General features: G+C 41.3%; 2 protein-coding genes across 9 annotated transcripts in view; one reads left to right on the forward strand and one right to left on the reverse strand.

Annotated features, from left to right (window-relative positions):
- Window positions 1–10,601, forward strand: part of ERAP1 (endoplasmic reticulum aminopeptidase 1) — a 31,002-nt gene extending 20,401 nt beyond the window's left edge. For both annotated transcript variants that reach the window (XM_006118688.5, XM_006118690.5), the window contains exons 14-19: window positions 1,280–1,436; window positions 3,051–3,235; window positions 4,166–4,327; window positions 5,891–6,031; window positions 6,150–6,231; window positions 9,045–10,601. In XM_006118688.5, the coding sequence (XP_006118750.3) occupies window positions 1,280–1,436; window positions 3,051–3,235; window positions 4,166–4,327; window positions 5,891–6,031; window positions 6,150–6,231; window positions 9,045–9,188 (871 nt within the window). In that variant the 3' untranslated portion in view covers window positions 9,189–10,601. The remainder of the gene's footprint in view (window positions 1–1,279; window positions 1,437–3,050; window positions 3,236–4,165; window positions 4,328–5,890; window positions 6,032–6,149; window positions 6,232–9,044) is intronic.
- Window positions 10,602–14,054: 3,453 nt separating this feature from the next.
- CAST (calpastatin) overlaps window positions 14,055–20,816 on the reverse strand; it is a 98,814-nt gene continuing 92,052 nt past the window's right edge. For all 7 annotated transcript variants that reach the window (XM_089779317.1, XM_089779316.1, XM_014571325.4 and 4 more), the window contains 2 exons: window positions 20,334–20,398; window positions 14,055–16,804 (listed from right to left, as the gene is read on the reverse strand). In XM_089779317.1, the coding sequence (XP_089635443.1) occupies window positions 20,348–20,398 (51 nt within the window). In that variant the 3' untranslated portion in view covers window positions 14,055–16,804; window positions 20,334–20,347. The remainder of the gene's footprint in view (window positions 16,805–20,333; window positions 20,399–20,816) is intronic.

The following is a 20,816-nucleotide window of genomic DNA, read 5'->3' on the forward strand; positions in this document are numbered from 1 at the left end:
CTTCTCAGTTTTCCACCCACATGTACTTCCTCTACTAATTGCTCCATTTGTGAGCAGCAGGTCAAGCTGCACATGCCCCTGGTCAGTTCCTTCAGCACTTATACCAGGAAGTTATCCCAAACCTTCTCAAAAAATTCCTGGATTGTCTGTGTACTGCTGTATTAGTCTGTCAACAGATGTCAGGGATTTCAGCAGCCCTGATCTGCAGCCTTTTGAAAATGAGGGTTAGAAAAAGGATTTCAGTTAAACCTAAGATTTGGTGTCTTAAATCAATCCTTTATGGGCAATATTTCACAAACCTGTCACTTCAGCTCAGTTTACACTCTGGAGAGGCCTGTGTGCGACCACTTAGGTACTGAACCATTTCCTGTTGTGGGTCAGGTCTTTGGCATGGTAGTCAAGAATCTCAAGGGCATTTGTAGGCCCAGTCTTTACCCTCTTTTGCAAGCTCCAAATATTTCTGCAAAATATAACTAAGTTGTCTTGGATGACATGCTACTTTACTTTGAGTCACACCAAACAGTAACCTCAACAAACTGTAGAAAATCTGAGAACATAAGAGCTGTTCCAGGCAGCACAACAAATGGTCAGAAATTGTATCCATGCAAGGGGCTTTCTACTGGTACTAATAGTGTGTTAATGTAGTCCCGACCTTGTAGGTATCATCTAGAGTTGGAGCCTATTAAAATCTGTCCCTTAAGCTTATGACAGGGACGTTTTTACTGGGAATGTACTCCTACTGCAAAACTAAAGATTACTAGCACTTCCAGCATCACATCCTGTTTTGCAGCACAGATAAATCTCCCCTCCCCATGCTTGGATATGGGGAGGCAGAAGGTGGAAGTGATTCCTCATTGCTGTTGATGTATGAGAAGGAAAGTTGGTGGGTGGTGGAACATATCTCTCCCTTTACAATCTAGTTCATACAGTACTGTCCTCCAGGAAACTGCAATCATTCTATCATCACTGCTACAGAAAAGACAGACACTCCACCCCTGAACATCAGCCATCTCTCCAGGACTAAGACTAATTTCTTAGTCTCTTTCCTTACAACTCCTTTGTCTTATAACCCATTAATACAAGTTAACCTTCATCCTCTACCATATCAGATACCATGTCTTATGTCATTTGTCAGCCACAATTATCTTTCAGGAGTTTGTTTCTAGGCTTGTCCATTTGTGTGATGATAACCTCAGGATTCTAAAGAAATTAAGTAGAAATTAGGTAATTTAATTTTATTTATTAACTTGCTCTCTCTCTCTCTCTCTCTCTCTCTCAGTATTGGAAAACTATCAATTTCTAAAGCTCTTGATTTATCTTTGTATTTGAAACATGAATCCCAAATTATGCCTGTATTTCAAGGTATGGATGAGCTGATTCTTATGTACAAGCTCATGGAGAAAAGGGATATGGATGATATAGAAAATCAGTTAAAGGTAAGATGGAAAACCCCTAAAACTAGCTAACACTAAAATAGCAGTTATACCCTGTAAGCAAACATTTAAAAAATACAGTTACTGGTAGTGAGCCAGTAATGTGGTATAGGTTTTTAAAATAAAATAGTAAAAAACAAATGTAAATTTTATGTTTCAGACATATTTTTTCTTTACAGACCCTCGTTCTATATTCATTTCCTGGCTGAAGGCAGGGAGTAGGTGGGGAAGTTGTCATCATGGTGCTGTTTAGAGCTATGGTCTGGAAGCAGTGTGCTTCCAGAGGTTATCTTGGAAGCCCCATTAGTCCTGATTTCTCTTTCTCACTGGAGGAGAAAGGCTTATTTTTTGCATAGGCAATAAGACAAAACAGAAGGAGCAGGCACTTGACAAGATGAAATGTCAACTGCAGTAAAACCAATAAAAAGGTGGGAAAGAGAAGATGGGACTTTGACTGCCAGCTTGAGAATCTCTGGAGTACAGCTGCTGCCAGGAGTGAGCTCCTTTCCCTGGTGGCTGAATGCTTTCCCATTGTCCCAGTATCCTGGCAGTTTAGAAAAGCCTGCAGCTGCCAAGGATACAGCCACCATTCAGTCCTCCTTTCTCTGTGCATGTAGCTGAGAAGCAAATACACAATCCAAGTACAGTGGTCCTTCCAGTGACCACAAGTGGTATGCCAGTGTTGCTGCCTCTGCTGTGTATCTATGTATCTGGCTGCAGCACAGCAGTATGAGCTCTTCACAAACTGTAATGCATTAGTGTAGGAGAGAGAAGTATTATACCCATTTTACAGTTGGGGAACTGAGGCATAAGCGCAGTCCAGATTTATAGAACCTGAACCTTATCTACAAGACAGTCTTGTCACTCCTGCTACTCTTGTTCAGTATTATATTTGCTAAAGCATCACATTTAAATGAATACTTTATATTATTTAGGAAGGATGTGATTACTTCCTATTTTGCATGTTCCAGTATTGACTGCATTAACTTTACTGAACCAAATTCACCCCTCAAATAGCAGTCTGAACTGAAGTTACAGCAGGAATGGATTTGACCCACTAATTTTAAGCACCAAGTTGAATTCAGTAGGTCCTATGGAATGTAGGCCCCATCTTACAATCAAATTTACATGAGCGGATCCTTACATCCCTGGAGATCCCTGCTGGTTTTGGTCTGATTCTGTATGGAGGGCTGCCAGTCACATTTCTGCATGTGCACAGAGGACAATTGAATAGCAGCTACATGAGCACAGCAAGGGTCTCTGTAGTATCCAGGTCATAGCTGATGAAGTAGATAAACAATAAAAGCACTTGTCATCCCATTATATTTAAAACTGATGCATTAAAATGACTGATGGTTGGAGTGCACAAGAATACGATTTTCCGAGAAACAAATGAATAGATAAGATAGTTATAGCTAAATGTTGGTAAGATGTGTGTAATAGAAATATTTAAAAATTCGCAAGGGTTTGAAGATTTATTGGAGGATTTAACCAAAGGAAAGTGGTTCAGATGTTGATTTAATGCCTCTTCAAATGCATTACTACCTGTACTACTATGGTTGGCACTTGTAACTTAAGTGTGTTAAATAAAACTTTTTTATTATTTTATGGATTTAGGGATACATAGTCAATCTTTTTAAAGACCTAATTGACAAACAGACCTGGAATGATGAAGGCTCAGTGTCTGAAAGAATGCTTCGCAGTTCGCTCCTCCTGTTTGCATGTGTGCGCAAATACCAGCCATGTGTGGACAAAGCAGAAGAATATTTTTTTAAATGGAAGGACTCCAATGGAACTTTACGGTCTGTTTTCATAGTAAATTCAGTAGAGGTGAAGGATGAATTAATGTTTTCCCATTTGATTTTAGTACTGGTGAACTGATCTACTAATAAAATTTCAGCACTTTCAGGAACCCAAATATTAACCTTTTTTTAGTACTTTCTCATCTCACAGATTCAGATTCTCAATTTCATCTGGTCTTCACAGCTGTTGTGTACTCAGTTACAGTTCATAGGTCACCTTGTTCTTTGGAACTTTATTTAATAGAGGTGAAAGGGAAAATAGAAGTTAGAATTGTGCCCCTTTTGTTATGCTTTTTATAATGGAGAAAGAAGGGCTGCAGGATTTTTATTTTACACCATACTTTCAGGTTGCCTGTTACTCACTAATATTTTGGATTCAACCTGTCTTGTTTCTGTACCCTCTCATTTAACAAATCAGAGTTTACCATAAATCAAGTAAAACCAATATTTCTGGTCTCTCCAAAGTGAAAACGCCCACATGATGAAACAAGCCCAATTTTAAAAAAATATTTTGCCACACATCCTTGGGAGAGGGATACTGACAGAGATCAAAAGTAGACATGGGCCACTATGTAAGCATCTCTGAAGGATTAATTACTCTTAAACTCTTCCTTGGCAAAACAAGATATCCTCTAGAATAAGACTTGAACTCGCTTCTCCTAGATTTAAAGTAGCATGTGCCTCCTACTGAGGTGTAGCAACAATAAATCCGAGGACATTTCAGTAGATTGAAAATAAGCTCCTCCTCTAGGAACACTTAGGAATCCCTAATAGGGACAGAAGAAAAATTAAAGGCCTAATTCACCATTTGATTACACCAGAATGGTTCCTTGGTGTAAAACTGATATAGTGGAATGGTGACTCAGAATGCACATATCATCACAATGGAAATATGAAGCAGAGTTTAACCTAGTGTCCAATTCGTTGCAGGTTGCCCAGTGATGTTAAAACTGCAGTATATGCTGTTGGAGCCCAGACAGTCGAAGGTTGGGACTTCCTTTTTAGTAAATATAGGCTACCTTGGTTCAACACTGAGAGAAGTCAGATTGAAGTTGCTCTAAGTATTACCAGAAATAAGGACAAACTTCAGTGGTGAGTAATTTACTGTTTTATGAAGGAAGTATTTGTATGGGAGTGGAAAGGAAGGAATTAAACTTGGGTGAGATGTGAACTACAGCCATGAGAACTTTTGCAGCATCTTCAATGCACAGTATTATAAAATGCCTTAGAAAAGAATGGGAAGTTGCGATTTTAAACTCTACACAAGAGGCTGGTACACACACATATACATTTGCATTTTCAACTATCAGCTGGAGAAAGACAAACAAGAGTCTATTAAGTCACTTGATTGTCTTCTGTATTTAAAGTTTCTGTAAGTGCAGTATTGCTTTATATGTCTTATGCATGTAAGAAGGACTGACTCTTAAATGTTGTTTCTCAATATTTTTAGAGAGCTCCAGATAGAATCAATACATGTTGTCTCTCCTGTATTATAATCAATACATGTTTAGCATCATGGAAGGAAAGGAACATTTAGGAATTCTAAGGCCAACATTTCGGCCACTAATTTGCATTCTGAAACTGAACAAGTCATTTCTCTCTCTCCCTCTCTCCTACCAAGAGGCACTCAAAAATTATATAGATAGCACCTCAGTTTCTCTGCAAAAAGGGAGTGATATTTCTCTCTTTTTCAGGACATCAAAGATTCACATTAATGGTGAGATCCCACAATGTAAGATGTTAAAGTTAAAGACATTATCCTGATTCTAGATTTCCTGAAATAGACATACCGTATATTCCGGCGTACAAGACGACCTCTGATGTTAAAAACCATCCCCCAAAAATCGGGGGTCGTCTTGTACGCCGGGTATACATCCCAGGCGCGCCTGGGATGCCCCACCGCCGGAGCCCCTCCGCGGCTTTGAAAGCCTCGGGGGAAGCCGGCGGGGGGGCATCCCAGGCGCGCCTGGGCTGCTCCCCCGCCGGAGCCCCTCCGCGGCTTTGAAAGCCTCGGGGGAAGCCGGCGGCGGGGCATCCCAGGCGCGCATGGGCTGCCCCCCCGCCGGAGCCCCTCCGCGGCTTTGAAAGCCTCGGGGGAAGCCGGCGGGGGGGCATCCCAGGCGCGCCTGGGCTGCTCCCCCGCCGGAGCCCCTCCGCGGCTTTGAAAGCCTCGGGGGAAGCCGGTGGGGGGGCATCCCAGGCGCGCCTGGGCTGCTCCCCCGCCGGAGCCCCTCCGCGGCTTTGAAAGCCTCGGGGGAAGCCGGCGGGGGAGCAGCCCAGGCGCGCCTGGGATGCCCCCCCGCCGGCTTCCCCCGAGGCTTTCAAAGCTGCTGCGGCTTTGCTCCAGAGGCGGAGGGGCGCTGGGGTATAAGATGAAACCCTATCTTTTAATTAAAAAGATAGGGGGTCGTCTTATACGCCCAGTCGCCCTATACGCCGGAAAATACGGTAATCTTTACTTTCATGATGAACTTCATGGGACTAGGGTGCTGCATGTGGCTCAGAAGTCTTTTTTGCTCAAGCAAATTTTGTCTTAAATTTGAATTGAAAGTAAGACAGTTATAGTGATTAGCCAAGGTGATAGGCAGAGATGACAAGCAGATTAACACTTAACAGTCTAGTTATCCTTTCCATTTCCATCATTGGATTTTCTAGGATAATGGATCAAAGTTTGTTGGGTGATGTGGTAAAAACTCAGGATCTTCCACATATCATTATATATGTTGCTAAAAACCCATCTGGCTATCATCTAGCATGGACATTTTTGAAGGAAAACTGGAATAAACTTGTACAAAAGTAAGTTGCACAGATCATTTTACTCAGACCCTTATGTTGGCTATATTTAACATATGTTTATCTTAAATTAAATCATCCATTTAATTAATCTTTGGTAATTTTTTTGCTTTTTTGCCAGGTTTGATCTTGGATCACCTTCTTTAGCACACATGGTAATCGGAGTGACAAATCAATATTCTACAAAGGAACAGCTTGCAGAGGTAGCATCTTTCAGATACTGTTTTCTGACTGGGGTTTTCAGAGCTGCTTAAAAAGAGTTAGATGATTAACTCCCTTAGACTCCTTTGGAAATGCCAGACTGTTTTATATGCAGAAATGGGTTTGTGAAAATGATAGGTATAATTTGTGGGTATAATTTAAGATTAAGTATTGTGTGTATATATATTGGAAATTAGTAAACACTGAAGTAGTATCTGTAGCAACCCTTGCATGTGTTATAAGAGTTGCGGGTTTGAGAACAGTATGTACCAATTGTAAGGGAAAGGATGGCCCTGTGGTTATAACACTCGACTGGGACAAGGGTGAGAGGTGTTTTGTGTGATCTGACACTGAGTTCTTTTGTCTCCTTGAGCAAATCACTTAATGCTTCTGGGCCTCAGGTAGTATCTGAGACATAGTAATAGAATTTCCCAACCTCAAAGGCATGTTGTGAAGCTATATATATTAATTCATGTGAGGTACAGAAATATTAAGATGAGCATCATGGCAGAGTGTATAAACAAAACTGGGAAGGCTAAACTTGATAGAAGTGGTAAAAAAAAAAGCACATCGTCCTAGATAGGTGAAGAGATATGTAGTACATTAACCAATATCTATGTGCTCTGCAACCTAGTTAACAAGTACAAAGAGTTCTCCTGCACATGGAAGTACAATGCAACTGTAGTTTTATCTTCTAATTCCATAATTTTAAATTTCATCCCACTTCTCTACATGTATCAAAAGGCACAGTTTACACAGGTGCCAAACATCTGCACCCCAGCAACTTCTCTGGTGGAGCTCTGCATGTCAATACAAAATTTTTTGGCATGTGCAAAATGGGAGCACCATTATTGTATTTCATTATATTAATACTTTTAATCTTCATTAAGAGCCTCCCTTGTAATTCTAAATGGAGCTTCCCCTCTAAAGCTATGCCTAGACTGCAAGCTTCTTTTGGAAGAAGCTTTTCCAGAAGAGATCTTCTGTAAAAACTTTTTTTCAAAAAAGAGAGTCTACACAGCAAAACCACAACAAAAAAATCTATCTGCTTTTTCGAAAGATAGTGTCCACATTGATTAGACGCTATCTCGCATTTCAGTTGTGATTACTGTGGAGGGAGTGGCCACCAGGGCACCTGGGCTTTTTCCTGAAGGCCTCTTCTTTTGAAAAAACACTTTCTTCCACGTCCACACACGTTTTCCAAATAAGGCTCCTTCCTTGTTTACCGCTGTAAACAGAACGGAGGGGGTTTTCCAACTTTGTCTAAAGAACGCAATAGCAGTGTGGACATAAGTGTAGTTTTTCCAGAAAAATGGGTGTTTTTCTGGAAAAACTCTGCAGTGTGGACATACCCTACCAAGGAACTTTATGCAGAATTTGTTTGCTTGCAGCAGACATGTGGCCTTCAATATGATTTTATTATAGGACCAAGCATGGATATATTGGATATATTGGATATACACAAGCATGAATATATTCAATAAATGACAAAAATGATTTATTTTCCCACAGTCGTACTCTGTAAAGAGTGAATTCTCACATCTCCGTAATAAGGAAAGTACAGTAAATTTCCGATAATCCTGCACCTTTAGGACCCAGGGGGCGCCGGATTATCAGAAGGGGGAGCTATGAGGGGTCTGGAGTGGGGTGGGAGGGGATGCCACCCCAGACCCCTCATAGCCCCCCCTTACGATAGTCCGGCTCTGCCCCAGGAGTCCCTGATTCAGCTGCTGCTGGTCAGTTTCAGCAGCAGCTGAATCGGGGATGCCTGCAATAGAGCAGCTGGGGTGCTTCCGGGTTGGTCCCGCAGCGCCGAGGGGCGGTGCTACAAGACCAACCTGGCAGCACCCCAGCTGCTCTGCCCCAGGCGTCCGGATTCAGCCTGCTGGTGAAACTGATACTGCTGGTCAGTTTCAGCAGTGGCTGAATCCCAATGCCTGGGGCAAAGCAACTGGGGTGCTGCCGGGTTAGTCCCGCAGCCCTAAGGGGCAGCGCTACCAGACCAACCCGGCAGCACCCCAGCTGTTCTGCTCCCAGCTTCCCCGATTCAGCTGCTGGTCAGTTTCAGCAGCACCTGAATGGGGGAAGCCTGTCCAGCTGCCCCAGCACTTCCGGGTTCCTGATGGTGCTGGACCATCAGGAGTCCCGGAGCATTGGATGCCGGACTAATAGAGTTTTACTGTAGTATAGTGAGCTCTGGTAGCATTTGTCTATCATTAATACTAACTTGTACTACAGACTATATTATCTTTTCATAGTCTCCTCTGTGGTTGGGACCTTCCCGTAAAACACTAGTTGGGACATAATCATTGGCTGAGGAAGATCTGACAGTAGGGCTCCTTCATTGTGACGATGTGCGTGCTATGTGGAGAGCACAAGAGCTACCACAGGGGCTTCTTTACTGAGGCCCCTGCTCCTGTTGAACCCTTTGCAGTAGGTTGTGGTGAGGCGTCCATAAGTGCAGGTGATTCAAACAAGACACTGGATTTTCCCCATTAGGGAAACTTTCTAAAATGATCCCCTGTTGCTTATCCTGCTGAAGCTGCTCTGGAAACTGATTTAAATGAAAAGATTTTTAAAATGGCTGCCATTGTCTTGGCTGCCTTGTGAAGGCCTCAGTGTGACTGAGGCGTTAATTTTACCAATAGCCTGAAGGGTTTTTTTTAGGAAACTGCTCTCATGTAAATAGTCACAGTCTCTTAACCACTGTAAGTCACACTGGAAACCAGGAGTTTTTGCCACTTAACTTATTCATTTGTTACACTGCCTCTTAATGTAACTTATCAAGCACTTACTTCAAATTTTTATTTGATAGGTGAAGGGATTTTTCAGTTCTCTGGAAGAAAAAAGTTCACAGCTCCGCTGTATCCAACAAGCTATAGAAACCATTGAAGAAAATATACGATGGATGGACATAAATTTGGAAAAAATCAAAATATGGTTACAGAATAACCTGTGAAGAATTTACTATTGCATTTGGCTTTGAATATTGAATGTGAATTACAATACAAAGTGATAATTCCAAAGAATCCATAGCTTTTGTTGTTGTTTTGTGTGATAAAATTTACTCACAGGTGATGACATGATGAACCCCATTCTGTTCCTTTATATGAGATTAGCTATTGATTACAATAGAAGCAAGATAGAGCTGTATGTACACACCTTCAATCGACTAATAAACCCTCATCCACAATTTTAGAGCAATAAAAATTGCCCAACCTGGCCTGTGTAAACCGGGGTGGGGGGGTGGGGGGGGGAGGGCGTAAGGGGATTTGAATTCTAAAAATTTGGATTTGCAGTTCTATTTTGAGGAAAAAATGAATTGTGAAATGACAGAAAATGGGTGAACGTGCAACTGATCTATAAATAGAACTCTCCACAGATGAGATAGCACAAAAGTTTGTATCCCTTTACCAAAAATTAGGTACGACTAATAATTTCTGCTCAGGGTAGCCCAGCACTGAAATATTTATAGGCACACTCCTTTAACATGGAGATGTATTGAAATTATGAAGGGGAGAGAATTTCTTAGCACCTACTTTTTAATATGTTATCAGACCATCAAAATCATTTATATAAAACACCATGAGGAGTTTAAGTGTATCCCATACCACGGGGTACAGTATTAGTGTATATATTGCAATTTAAATTAAGATTAGTACACTGCAAAAGTAAGAGGTATGAAGAATGCAATTGAGTAACTAACTTTTCCATAGCTCCTCTTTTTATAATTATGGATATTGCTTCATGAGAGCATTTTCTTTATTGTGCTTTATTTAACTTGCTTTATATTAAATCTTATACTTAGAATTACATTAGAATAAAAGGATATGTGATTTGAATTTGACTGTTTAACTTGATCAGTGATATTTAATATTTTATATCGGCATAAGCGGTAACTTTTGTATAGGCCTGGGGGATTTTATTTGCTCTGAACTAGCTCTTTAGCGTAATGAAAGTGCATTTTAAAATAGTTAATTCTCTGAAAATAACATTTATTTTTTAAAAGTGATGACTAAATATGACTCATTTTTATAATAATAGGCCTTTTCTCCAATTACAAACCTAAGACAAAAAGGAGGGATGGTAAGGCACACAAGGACAGCAAAGTTGCGTGTTTGGCTCTTTCAGAAGGCCTACGTCTACATTGGCCCCTTCTCCGGAAGAGGCATGTTAATTTCCAACTTCAGAATAGGGAAATCTGCGGGGGATTTAAATATCCCCCACGGGATTTAAATAAACATGGCCGCCGCTTTTTTTCCGTCTTGGGGAAAAGCCGGAAAAAAGCATCTAGACTGGCGCGATCCTCCGGAATAAAGCCCTTTTCCGGAGGATCTCTTATTCCTACTTCCTGGGATGAGGCATACCTGGGTGGTCGACAAATGCCTTTGATGTCGACACCCGCGCGTCCAGACTATCGTGCTGAGCCGACAAACAGCTGATCAGCTGTTTGTCGGCTCAGCGCGGCAGCCATGTAAACTTAAATGAAGCGGCGATTATTTAAATCGCCGCTTCATTTTCCTATGTCTGGTAGCCTAATCTACATGCCTCTGGCGACAGAGGCAGGTAGTCTAGACGTACCCTAAGATTTGTCAGTTGTAGTAAATTTAGTATCAGAAACTTCAGACAGAAGTGTGATGTCTAGGTTTCTGGCAATCGTTTGTCAGGGTGTTAGTGTCCCATCTATAAAACTGGGATATTTCTGCTCAGATATCTTACCAAAGTGGTGATGCTTATTTACTTAATGTTCATAAAGGATCTTGTACTCTTCAGGTGAAAGTGTTTTGGAACACTGAAGGAAAGGTTGCTTGCTGTTGATGTGTTAAATAAAATCAGTGCATGTGCAAATGGTAATTCACCATGGCTTATAACTGAGACGTATCAGGAGAATTTTTCACCTGGACAGTCAAAGGATGTCTTTAACCACAGGAATCAAGTAGTGAAGGTCTGTTTAAGAATATCACTTAAAATAATACACATTGCCAGGATTGAATCTGGGGTGAAGTTCTAGACATAAAACAAAGAAAATAAATTTCTGCCTCTTGAAAAAAGTAATGTTCAGCCATATGCAAAAATTTGTATTGTCTGAATGTTTTGTGACTAAATAGTGACATATCAGATAAATATTATTTATAGTTAAGTAAACAAAAGTCTTTTGAATATGGTTTCTAAAAATTCTTTTCCCTCTTAATTGCTCAACTTTCACTCTTGGCTCTTCTCTTATTACATTATATATTAATCTCAAGGGGCTACGTCTACACTGGCCCCTTTTCCGTAAGGGGCATGTAAATTTCACCTATCGTCGTAGGGAAATCCGCGGGGGATTTAAATATCCCCCGCGGCATTTAAATACAAATGGCCGCCGCTTTTTTCCGGCTTTTAAAAAAGCCGGAAAAGAGCGTCTAGACTGGCCCCGATCCTCCGGAAAAAGCGCCCTTTTCCGGAGGGTCTTATTCTTACTTCAAAGTAAGAATAAGTAAGAATAAGACCCTCCGGAAAAGGGCGCTTTTTCCGGAGGATCGGGGCCAGTCTAGACGCTCTTTTCCGGCTTTTTTAAAAGCCGGAAAAAAGCGGCGGCCATTTTTATTTAAATGCCGCGGGGGATATTTAAATCCCCCGCGGATTTCCCTACGACGATAGGTGAAATTTACATGCCCCTTACGGAAAAGGGGCCAGTGTAGACGTAGCCAAGTAGTTTTAGTGTATATAGTCTGAATAGTCCCTATCACAGAGGGACTTGTTTGCTCCCAGGCAAGGCATCCGTAGGCCACAAGCTTTGCACCTCCTGTGCCTGTGAGTGATTCATACTCCAGCTCCTTAAAGCAGCTGGACAAAACACATGAAGGACAGGAGCCAGCCAGATACGTGGACTTCAGACTGCACCAAAAAAGACAGACATCAGACTGAAGGCTATCCTCATGAAAGACACCATTAGACCTCCAGAGGGTACTAGGGCCTGCCTAATGAATACCACTAGGGCAGTGAGGGGCAACCTAGGCTAGTGAGGGGGCCGGGCCATATGAGTGGCCCTCCATCTCAGTGGGCAGCAAAGTTATGAAAGCTAAGAGAGTCTCCTGGGCTAGGGTAATTTTGCTAAATGCACTTGAGTGCCTAGAATTTGCATGGTGTGCCAAATGAACTGGAGTAGCACTTTGATTGGATTCAAAGGGAGCACGTGGCTCACAGTCAATGTTGTGTGCAATCAGCACCCACCTCACTTCATATGCCTTTGCTTAAAGTGCATGTCACTTGAAGACCAATAGCAAAAAACCTATATGGATGAAAACCAGCCAAATCTGGTAACCCTATGCCTGGACAATAGCAAACATGTCTCATGGGCCACACACACAACCCCAGTGGGTTCATGTGGTTCTTGGGCTACAGTTGCCCATCACTCTGCTAAGGGAAGAATCTCATGCAACAGTGCATGTAGTTTGCACACACCTAATATAGAATAGGCATAAGCAATACATTTCAAACAACACCTATAGAAGGTTAATAAGCACTTTTTGGTTTTGCTTTTGTTTGTTTTTGTTCTAGCAGGTGATGCTGCCAGAATAAAGTTGTTCTGTCAAGTGAGTTTCTCCTACATACATAAACAAACATCAAGCCTTAATTGTGTATTTTCAATCCAAAGGCAGATGAGTTGTCTTCACTTCATTATACAGCAACAAAAACTGGTCACCAGGCACAGCCATAGTAAATTGCGGATTTTTGAAAGAAATATGAAAATGATTTGGAGTACGTTAGTTTGCAGCCAAGTGGAAGAGAAAAGTGTTAATTATACTCTACCTTTAAACTGGATCTAAAAGCTAAACAAGCTGGAACACACAAAATCTACTATCCTGGTCCCCCCGAGCTCTGGTGCACAAGGGGAATGTAGGGAGTGTTTTTCCTTCGCAGTTGGGGGCCACATCAGTGAGGGTTTGGGGTTTTTTTGCTTCTCACTTCTGTACGGCCCCAGACTGATCTTTCTGTGGGTCAGCGACCCTTGGTCCAAAAAAGGTTCTCCATACCTAACCTACACCTTTATCTGTATTTCCTCTTTACAGTCAGTTCCGAGAAGATATTTTAACATCTAGTTTGTGGAATCTAACCCTTTCCTTCATCAAATTCTACTGTAAAAAATGAGATTTTAACTATAGTTGAAAGATATTGATATAGTTTAAAAATAGGAGCAAAGTAGCATTGTGGATAGGAAACAGTACATCATCAGTACAAATATGATTAAGAAAAATTCCACTACAATAAGTGCAATTTTTAATATCTCCTTTTTAAATTGTTCATCTGTTCTATCACGAGAGCAGATATAGCATCTTGTATTAAAAATCCTACAATCCTTTAGACCTCAAACATGAAATAGGATTATTTTTATATGAAAATTACGAAACGTCTGAGAGCTGCATTCACAACTTAGCTAGCCATCCTTATTCAAAAAGGATTTTTAATAAATTAAAGTGAGTTCGGGTAAGGTACACAAAAATGGTGATATTAGCAAACCAGTGCATTTTAAAACCGGCAGGCCAAATAACCAATGTGTGTAATCCTTAAAGGCATCGCAATTGTACTTAGGGTAATTCACTTGTGGGGGGCACTGGGCATCAAATAAATGCTAAGAAGGGTTAATAGGAAAGGCCATTCATTTTGATAAGAAATCAAGGACGACAGCTGTTTGTATATTTGTCTGTTTATATCCTGTAACTACAACCTTAAGATTGAAGATGTGTACATAGTGCATTAATCTAACAAATACTACCTATATTGTCTGCATCTTATCTCTGTTTGACCAGAAACTGCTTTATGTAAAATCATAGGAAACAGAATGTTAACTTCAAAGGTGGTTTATTGTGGGCTCAACAATGAGAAATCTTCAGACACATGCTGTGTTCAAAACATTTGGCAGGGCAGCCTATTTCAGCTATCAAAGAAAAACCTGAAGCACAATCCTGTGATTTCTGATCTGAACTTTTACAGGGAAAATTTTTGAGCCATTGGCCACATGGGAGAGTCCTGGTTTTGGGAGGTGCAATCTGTAGAAAAATATTTAAGAACTGAACTAGTTCTCAGAGCAATTAATACTTTTTGAGAAATTAACAAGGATTCCAGTTCTTTAACACTTTAGTATTTGTCAACTATTAAATTAAAAAACTGCATATTCTGAGACTGTGACCAGCACAAATTAAAGTTGATCTTAAAAACTCTAAACAGTGCAGTCAAAACACTCCAATAGCCCAGAAGAAATTAAATCCACACTTACATATCTGTGTAGATGCTGTGCTATTTATCTGCTAGATTTGCCCTCATCTCTGATTATTCAAGATAAAAATCAAGAATCTATCAGCTGCCTACAAGACAATACATTGCTACTTGCCTTCAGGAAACAAAGCTCACAAATTAAACCAACAACAATGCATTCATGAAATCTTTGTAAACTCCCTCTCAAAGAAATATTTATACACACACACCAGAATGATGTGTAGTATATAAGAACTTAAGAAGAAAAAGAAAACGCATCTTCAGTCTCCCAAGAACATCAGGGTTCTTATGTTAATGATTAGATTTTAAGCACAATCTCAACTGGGTTCTCATTTTCATGAGTGCAAGTTTGTGCACACAAATATTTGTGCTCATAGTTTAGGTAATTTCAACTTAAAAAAATGGCGTTTGGCAACTTAAAAGCTGGCTCTGAGATTGCTCTGTGATGATATAAAAGCAAAATGAAAATAAGAATTGTAACTAGTTTTCTTATTGTATGTTTATAGTTTTACATTTGGTTTCACAAAGACCTGATGACAAACATTTTACAGATTTTGCATAAAGCACTTTTCATATCCCAAAGCCTACTTTTTTAATGCTCTTTGGTGGACACACTTCAGTTGTCTTTAGTGAGTTAGTCAATAGTATATAATTGGAAACAAGAAGATAAAAACAACAGGACATACATTCTAAAATCTTTATTAGTGTGACAGGCTTTCAATGCAGACTGTCAGGTTGACAGACTTCTAATTATCCTCCATATTAAGTCTTCGGAAAATGGTTGGCTGGAATAACTTGATAAGACAGACCCAGATTTTAAGGCCCTTCCTAACATTTCATCTACTATTACCACATTCTGTGTAGTTCCTTGAAGTCAATGAACTTATTTATAGTGTTACTCATTGTGAGTAAGGACACTAAAATCTTGCACTTACAGCACTATGCTTCCTTTTGCTGTGAGACACAAATAAGGGGAAAGCCCACAGAAATTGGAGAAAGTAGCACATTACACAGCAGCTAACAGAATATCCTTTTATATTCAATGTTGCAATGTGGTTGTCAGGGAATGGCTGCTCTGCAACTTCTTTCCATGGGGACTCTGAAAATATAGTTCATGGAAGTTAATGCCATTCCTTGTAGCATCAACTTCTGCTCTGCTCCTGTACCCACTTTTTGGCCATGTCTACACTGTGCAGAAGATTGATGCTGCTGCAGTCAATCTTCTGAGGTTAGATTTAGTGTGTCTAGTGAAGACCCACTAATTTGAACTGAGAGGGTGCCCCTGTCGGTGCTGGTACTCCTGTTCCTCACGAGGCATAAGGGAAGCCCACGGGAGCGTTTGCTCCTGCTGACCTCCCACTGTGTGGACGGTGATTTAAGAAACGTTTACTCCAGCTACATAATTAACATAGCTGGAGTTACATCTCTTAATTTGATCTTCCCCTTTAGTGTGGACCTGCCCTGTGAGTCAAAGTCTGTCCTCTATTGTGACTAGGTATTATTGCAGAAGTACCACCTTTTCTGTAGATTTGGCGCTCCATTCATTTGATTCTTGCTAAGTTTCATGGGCCCCGTTTCCCCCTCTTGCAGTATTTTATGGCCAGGAATTTAGGTGATTCGCATTAGCATCTGTAGTCAAGAAACTCCTGGCAGAAAGAATATCAGAGTATCATTGTAGTGACAGGATTTGAGAGAGCAGAGGCTTTCCTTCACTCTGCAACAAAGGCACTATCCAGATTTTAGACATTTTATTTTTAGGAGTTTGAGGTGAGATGATACATTTTTTTAATTTGCCAGCCACTAAATATCTGATTGTCCTAGGATTTCTTACCAATAAATTCACCCAAGAAAATGCATTATACCCCCAGCCTAGAACTGCCAAGGATAACCAAAACTCTTTACCATTCCTAGAATTGCTTAATGCATTCGTTGCAATGTTAAAAATGCTAGTGTATATCTAGAGAACTCTACTGAGATTTACAGGCACTATGTGGAGATTATGTGCAAAGGTTTGCAGGCTGTTTCTGGAATTGCTATTAAGTTTTTATGAAATAGACTTCTTACAAATATAAAGCATCTTCTCCCTCTCAGAAATGAAGAAATTACAAAAAAAGTTTCAAAAGTATCAATACAATAACGTAAATGGTTAGAAAAAAAAAACCCTAACTCCATTCCTGAAAAAATGATATGAAAAAACTGCAGCAAATACCACTGTACAAAAACCACCCGAATAATCTCATGCTCTTGTATTAGTTTTTGTTCTTTGGGAGTAACTGTCCACCAGCAGAATGAAGACTTTTTACACTAAGTGCCCAACACCTGAAAGAAAAAAACGTTTCAGATAAGAAACTGAGTGAAACATATAACATGTAAAAGGAAATTCAACTTGAACAAACATCAGCTACTTTTTCTGTGTTCTGTATTATTCTCCTCAGATAAAGAATTCCAGGAAGTAGTAATATATTATTTGCAGTGTAATAATGCAAAAAAAGACAGTGGAGATTGAGCTGCACATATAGCGTATTTATCACTTCTGTGTGTTAAAACCTGGCTCCATCAAAGATAATGGCCAAACTCTCTCTCTCATTGGATTTCACCTTGTGTGTTTACATGTAGAAAATTGTGTTTAGTTCTCAGGAAATGACACAAGTCAACATTTTAGAAGGTTTCAGAGGAAAGCTACAAACAAGAGTAAAGGCTTTAGGAACAGTATTCTGAGGAAAGATTAGAGGTCTAAGTATACACCATATAACTATGGCCTGTGCAAATTCACGTCCTGGAAAAAAGACATCAAGGACCATGAAACCAGACCTCCCAAGTGATATCTAACTACTGGAGTGCAGTGGCAGGCTACAGCCACCCCAGTCCCGGGTTCCTACTGTGCACCTGGCTCCAGCCATTAGTCCATTCCAGCTTGTTTGATGAGGATGGGACTTCCCTTCCTCTACGCAGCTAATCCTGGAAGGGGGGGATGAGGGAGGAGGAGAGATCAGACCCAGCTCCGTGTACCTCCCCAGCTGCAGGAATCTTTCACTTCTGCAGTGCCACGTCACTGAAGTGTGGCAATCCCACAACAATAGCTTGGCAATCCCCCTCGTCTTCCATTCAGGTCAACACTCCCCTCCTTCCCCACGGTTACACTGCCATGAAATTTCCAATGTAAAAACATGAAATACACTCATTTAAAAACCATCGGGCTATGGGGGTTTGACCAAAATGGATTGTGAGTTTGGTAGAACCTTATCTATAACTAGCTGATGACAGAGTTAATACAATTATCTATACATATTTTAAGGGTATAAATAACAAGATCAAGTATCATCATACAAGAGGGATATCTAGTAATAAAGACATTAGAAAAGGTTACTTATCCTACAGTAACTGGAGTGTCTTTGAAAGCAGACCGATTGTCTCTCCAGCTAAGTTCCCTCTAAATTGTGTAGCCATGCAGCAGTCTATCAAGGGCTGCCCAAGTGCTCAGGGCTACAGTGGGGAAAGGCAACCCTCCCACATTCCCAGAGCTGCCACAGATGGGGAAAGGCCCCCTTACCTCCCCCAGATCAGATGCTGCTGTGGTGAGAGACAGTGTGGGGGGGAGGGGGGGGGGAGAGAGACGGCCTCTCCCCCACTGCAGCTTTGGGGTAGCCTGAACCTCATCTCCAGCCCCACCCCAGAACCTGCATCCCCTGTCAGAGTCCTCACTTCCACCCTGATCCTCTGCCTCAGCCTTGAGCCTCCCCCCACACCCTGAACCCCACTCCCATGACATGAATTTTGTAATGTGCAGCAATATAGAGGTGATGATGCATCACACATTATCTACATATCGGTGCACATTACAAAATTCATTCCACATACACATTGAAAAATTAGAGGGAACATTGGTCTCCAATTCCTTTTCCACTGTGAACAAAAAGGTGATCTGAAGCAAAGCGCAAGGACGACAGGTAATGGAATACAGATAGGAAACACACGTATCAAAGCACCTCCGGTTACTATACGTATTTCTCCCTTCTTCAGTGAGTGCTGGTCCCTATGTGTACCCCATTGTGGATGATGGAGAACCTGTACTCAAATAGGAGAAGGGTACAAAGATGCAGATGGCCAAGGTGTATAAAGGACTGCCATTCCAAAGGACACATTAGCGGAGGAGTCAAAAGCATAATGTTTGGATGGAAGAGGGGGAATTCTTGTCATGCTCTAAGACTTGGAACATACAAAGTTCTCTTGGGGTCACCTCACAGACTTGTGCAGCTTAGGCAGGGCTGATTTCTTCCAAGGATTGGGAGGAGGATTTAGTTTCAGGCCTGCTCTCTGCTCTCCTGACAAGACCCAAATGAGGCATATGTGGGGGCTGACAGCCTCAGTCTTGAGTTGGATCTCCTGGCATGAGGCAGACTCCTTGCTGAGTCAGGCCAATGGACAGGGTATGGTGAGAAGGTTCCCTGGCTTGGTTCTGATTGGAGTCACATGGCCTTTTCCATTCAATGCTTCCTAAAGTGAAGTTCCTGCCAGTTCCCCAGCTGTACCCAGAAATAACAGGAAATAGTGGACACTGGCACTATGTGGGCTTCTAACTGGTGGCTGTCGCTGAACAAGCAACAGAGATTTTTGAAGCCCTGTGTCCTAGGCATAGTACGTTACCCCAAATGAGGACCAGGGTGTGGGGGGAGGGAGGGAGACTCTCACACCTTCAGCTAAAACTATAAATTCTAAACACCTCCCAAACTATTTACCTATAGACAGACATAGATATGGTCACAGAAAAAGGAGAAAACAGAAGCTTTGGACCCGGTCCAGGTTGGAGCTTCCATGCAGTGCTGAGAAGGAACTGAAGAGTCAGTCAGTCTTCCCCTCTTACCCCTCACTCCCTTTATCTTCTCAGCCAGAGACATGAGGCGAGCAAGAGTGCACGTTAGGGATGTATGTGACTAGTCAACTATCTGATAAGCATAAGCTTATCGGGTAGCCGACTAGTGATGCGACTAGTCGCTTCCCCCCAACCCTTGCTGCCTCTATCAGAGGGAGGCAACAAGGAGGAGGGAGCAGGAGCCGGTGCTGGGGAAGCCGACTTAAAAGCTGGTTTTGCCCAGCACCATCTCCGCAGGAGGCAGGAGAGATAGAGGCACAGCAGGAAATAGCACAAGCGGGCACTGGGGCTCTTGTACATTTCAAAGGCTAAGGCGCTGCAGGGAGTGCTGGGCCAGTGCTGGCCTCTCGTCCCTGCGTGACTTCCGCTTGTGAACCTAGAGGGCTCTTGCTACAGTTCAAAGGTGGAGGCACCCTATAGAATAATGGAATAGTCACTGGAAATTCCATCAACTATTTGATTAGTTAATTAAGCTAAATTTAATATCCCAAGTGCACATGTGGACAAACAGACACTGATTTTAAAATTCTCCAGCTCTGGCCACAGGAAGCACATGCTTGCCCACAGTTAAATACTCCAAAGGTCCAGCACGCAAAGTAGAAAGCCTGTTTAGATAAGACTATTAGGAATAACTTTGACAGTGAGCCTTATCAATTTGTGAAAGTCTCACAAAGGAAGCAGTGGAATCACTTGAAAGATTTAAAATTAAACTATTGAAAAACTCTTCAAAATTAACTGCAAGAAATTATACTGTTCTGGTCTGGTGGGGAACAAGAGAAGCATGCCCTGGAGTAGTTAGCAGGACTTTTCTGTCTAGGATTCTCTACGGTGAAGTCCTGCACATTTGGTCTAAAAGGGAAATATGCCTTGGTTCCAGCTGGAGTTGTCAAATTGTCTTATTTTATTAGTTTAACTAGGATTCAATAATGAAGATAGTCTTTCTGGTAACCAAAAGGATGGGTTAAAAAGAACTCTTACCCACTAATATTAAACTAACTTGTTTTCTGTTTCTCAGATTTTGCACTGGAGGACTGTTCCTTTGCCTAAAAGGGAAAAGGAAAACAAAGCATGGGTGAGCTGTAAGCTATTGTTTCAGATTAGAAATAAAAATACTATAACAATTACACATGAGCAGGGATAATGACAGCACCTAAACGATCTGTATCTGTGAGACATGCTCCACAGCAGTAAAAGGGGAGGCCGGGGGAGAAGGCAGCCATTCAGCAAAATGTACTTGTACCTTCATGTGTGCCCATTTCTCCTTATTTTCCCCTATCCCATTTGTTAAATTTGCATCAGTGACTTATCTCCCTCACTATTATCTGGACAGCTACTGAGCCACAGCGACAGTCAGTAGCTCTTGGCAGCCAGACAACTTTTAACATTAGAAAATGTCCTCTTAACTGGTAGTATAAAACACTCCTGATTCAAAGCTTTCAAATTAAAATTTGAAAATAAGCT

The sequence above is a fragment of the Pelodiscus sinensis genome, chromosome 6 (genome assembly GCF_052426305.1).
Source record: "Pelodiscus sinensis isolate ZL-2025 chromosome 6, ASM5242630v1, whole genome shotgun sequence".
Lineage (NCBI taxonomy): Eukaryota > Metazoa > Chordata > Testudines > Trionychidae > Pelodiscus > Pelodiscus sinensis.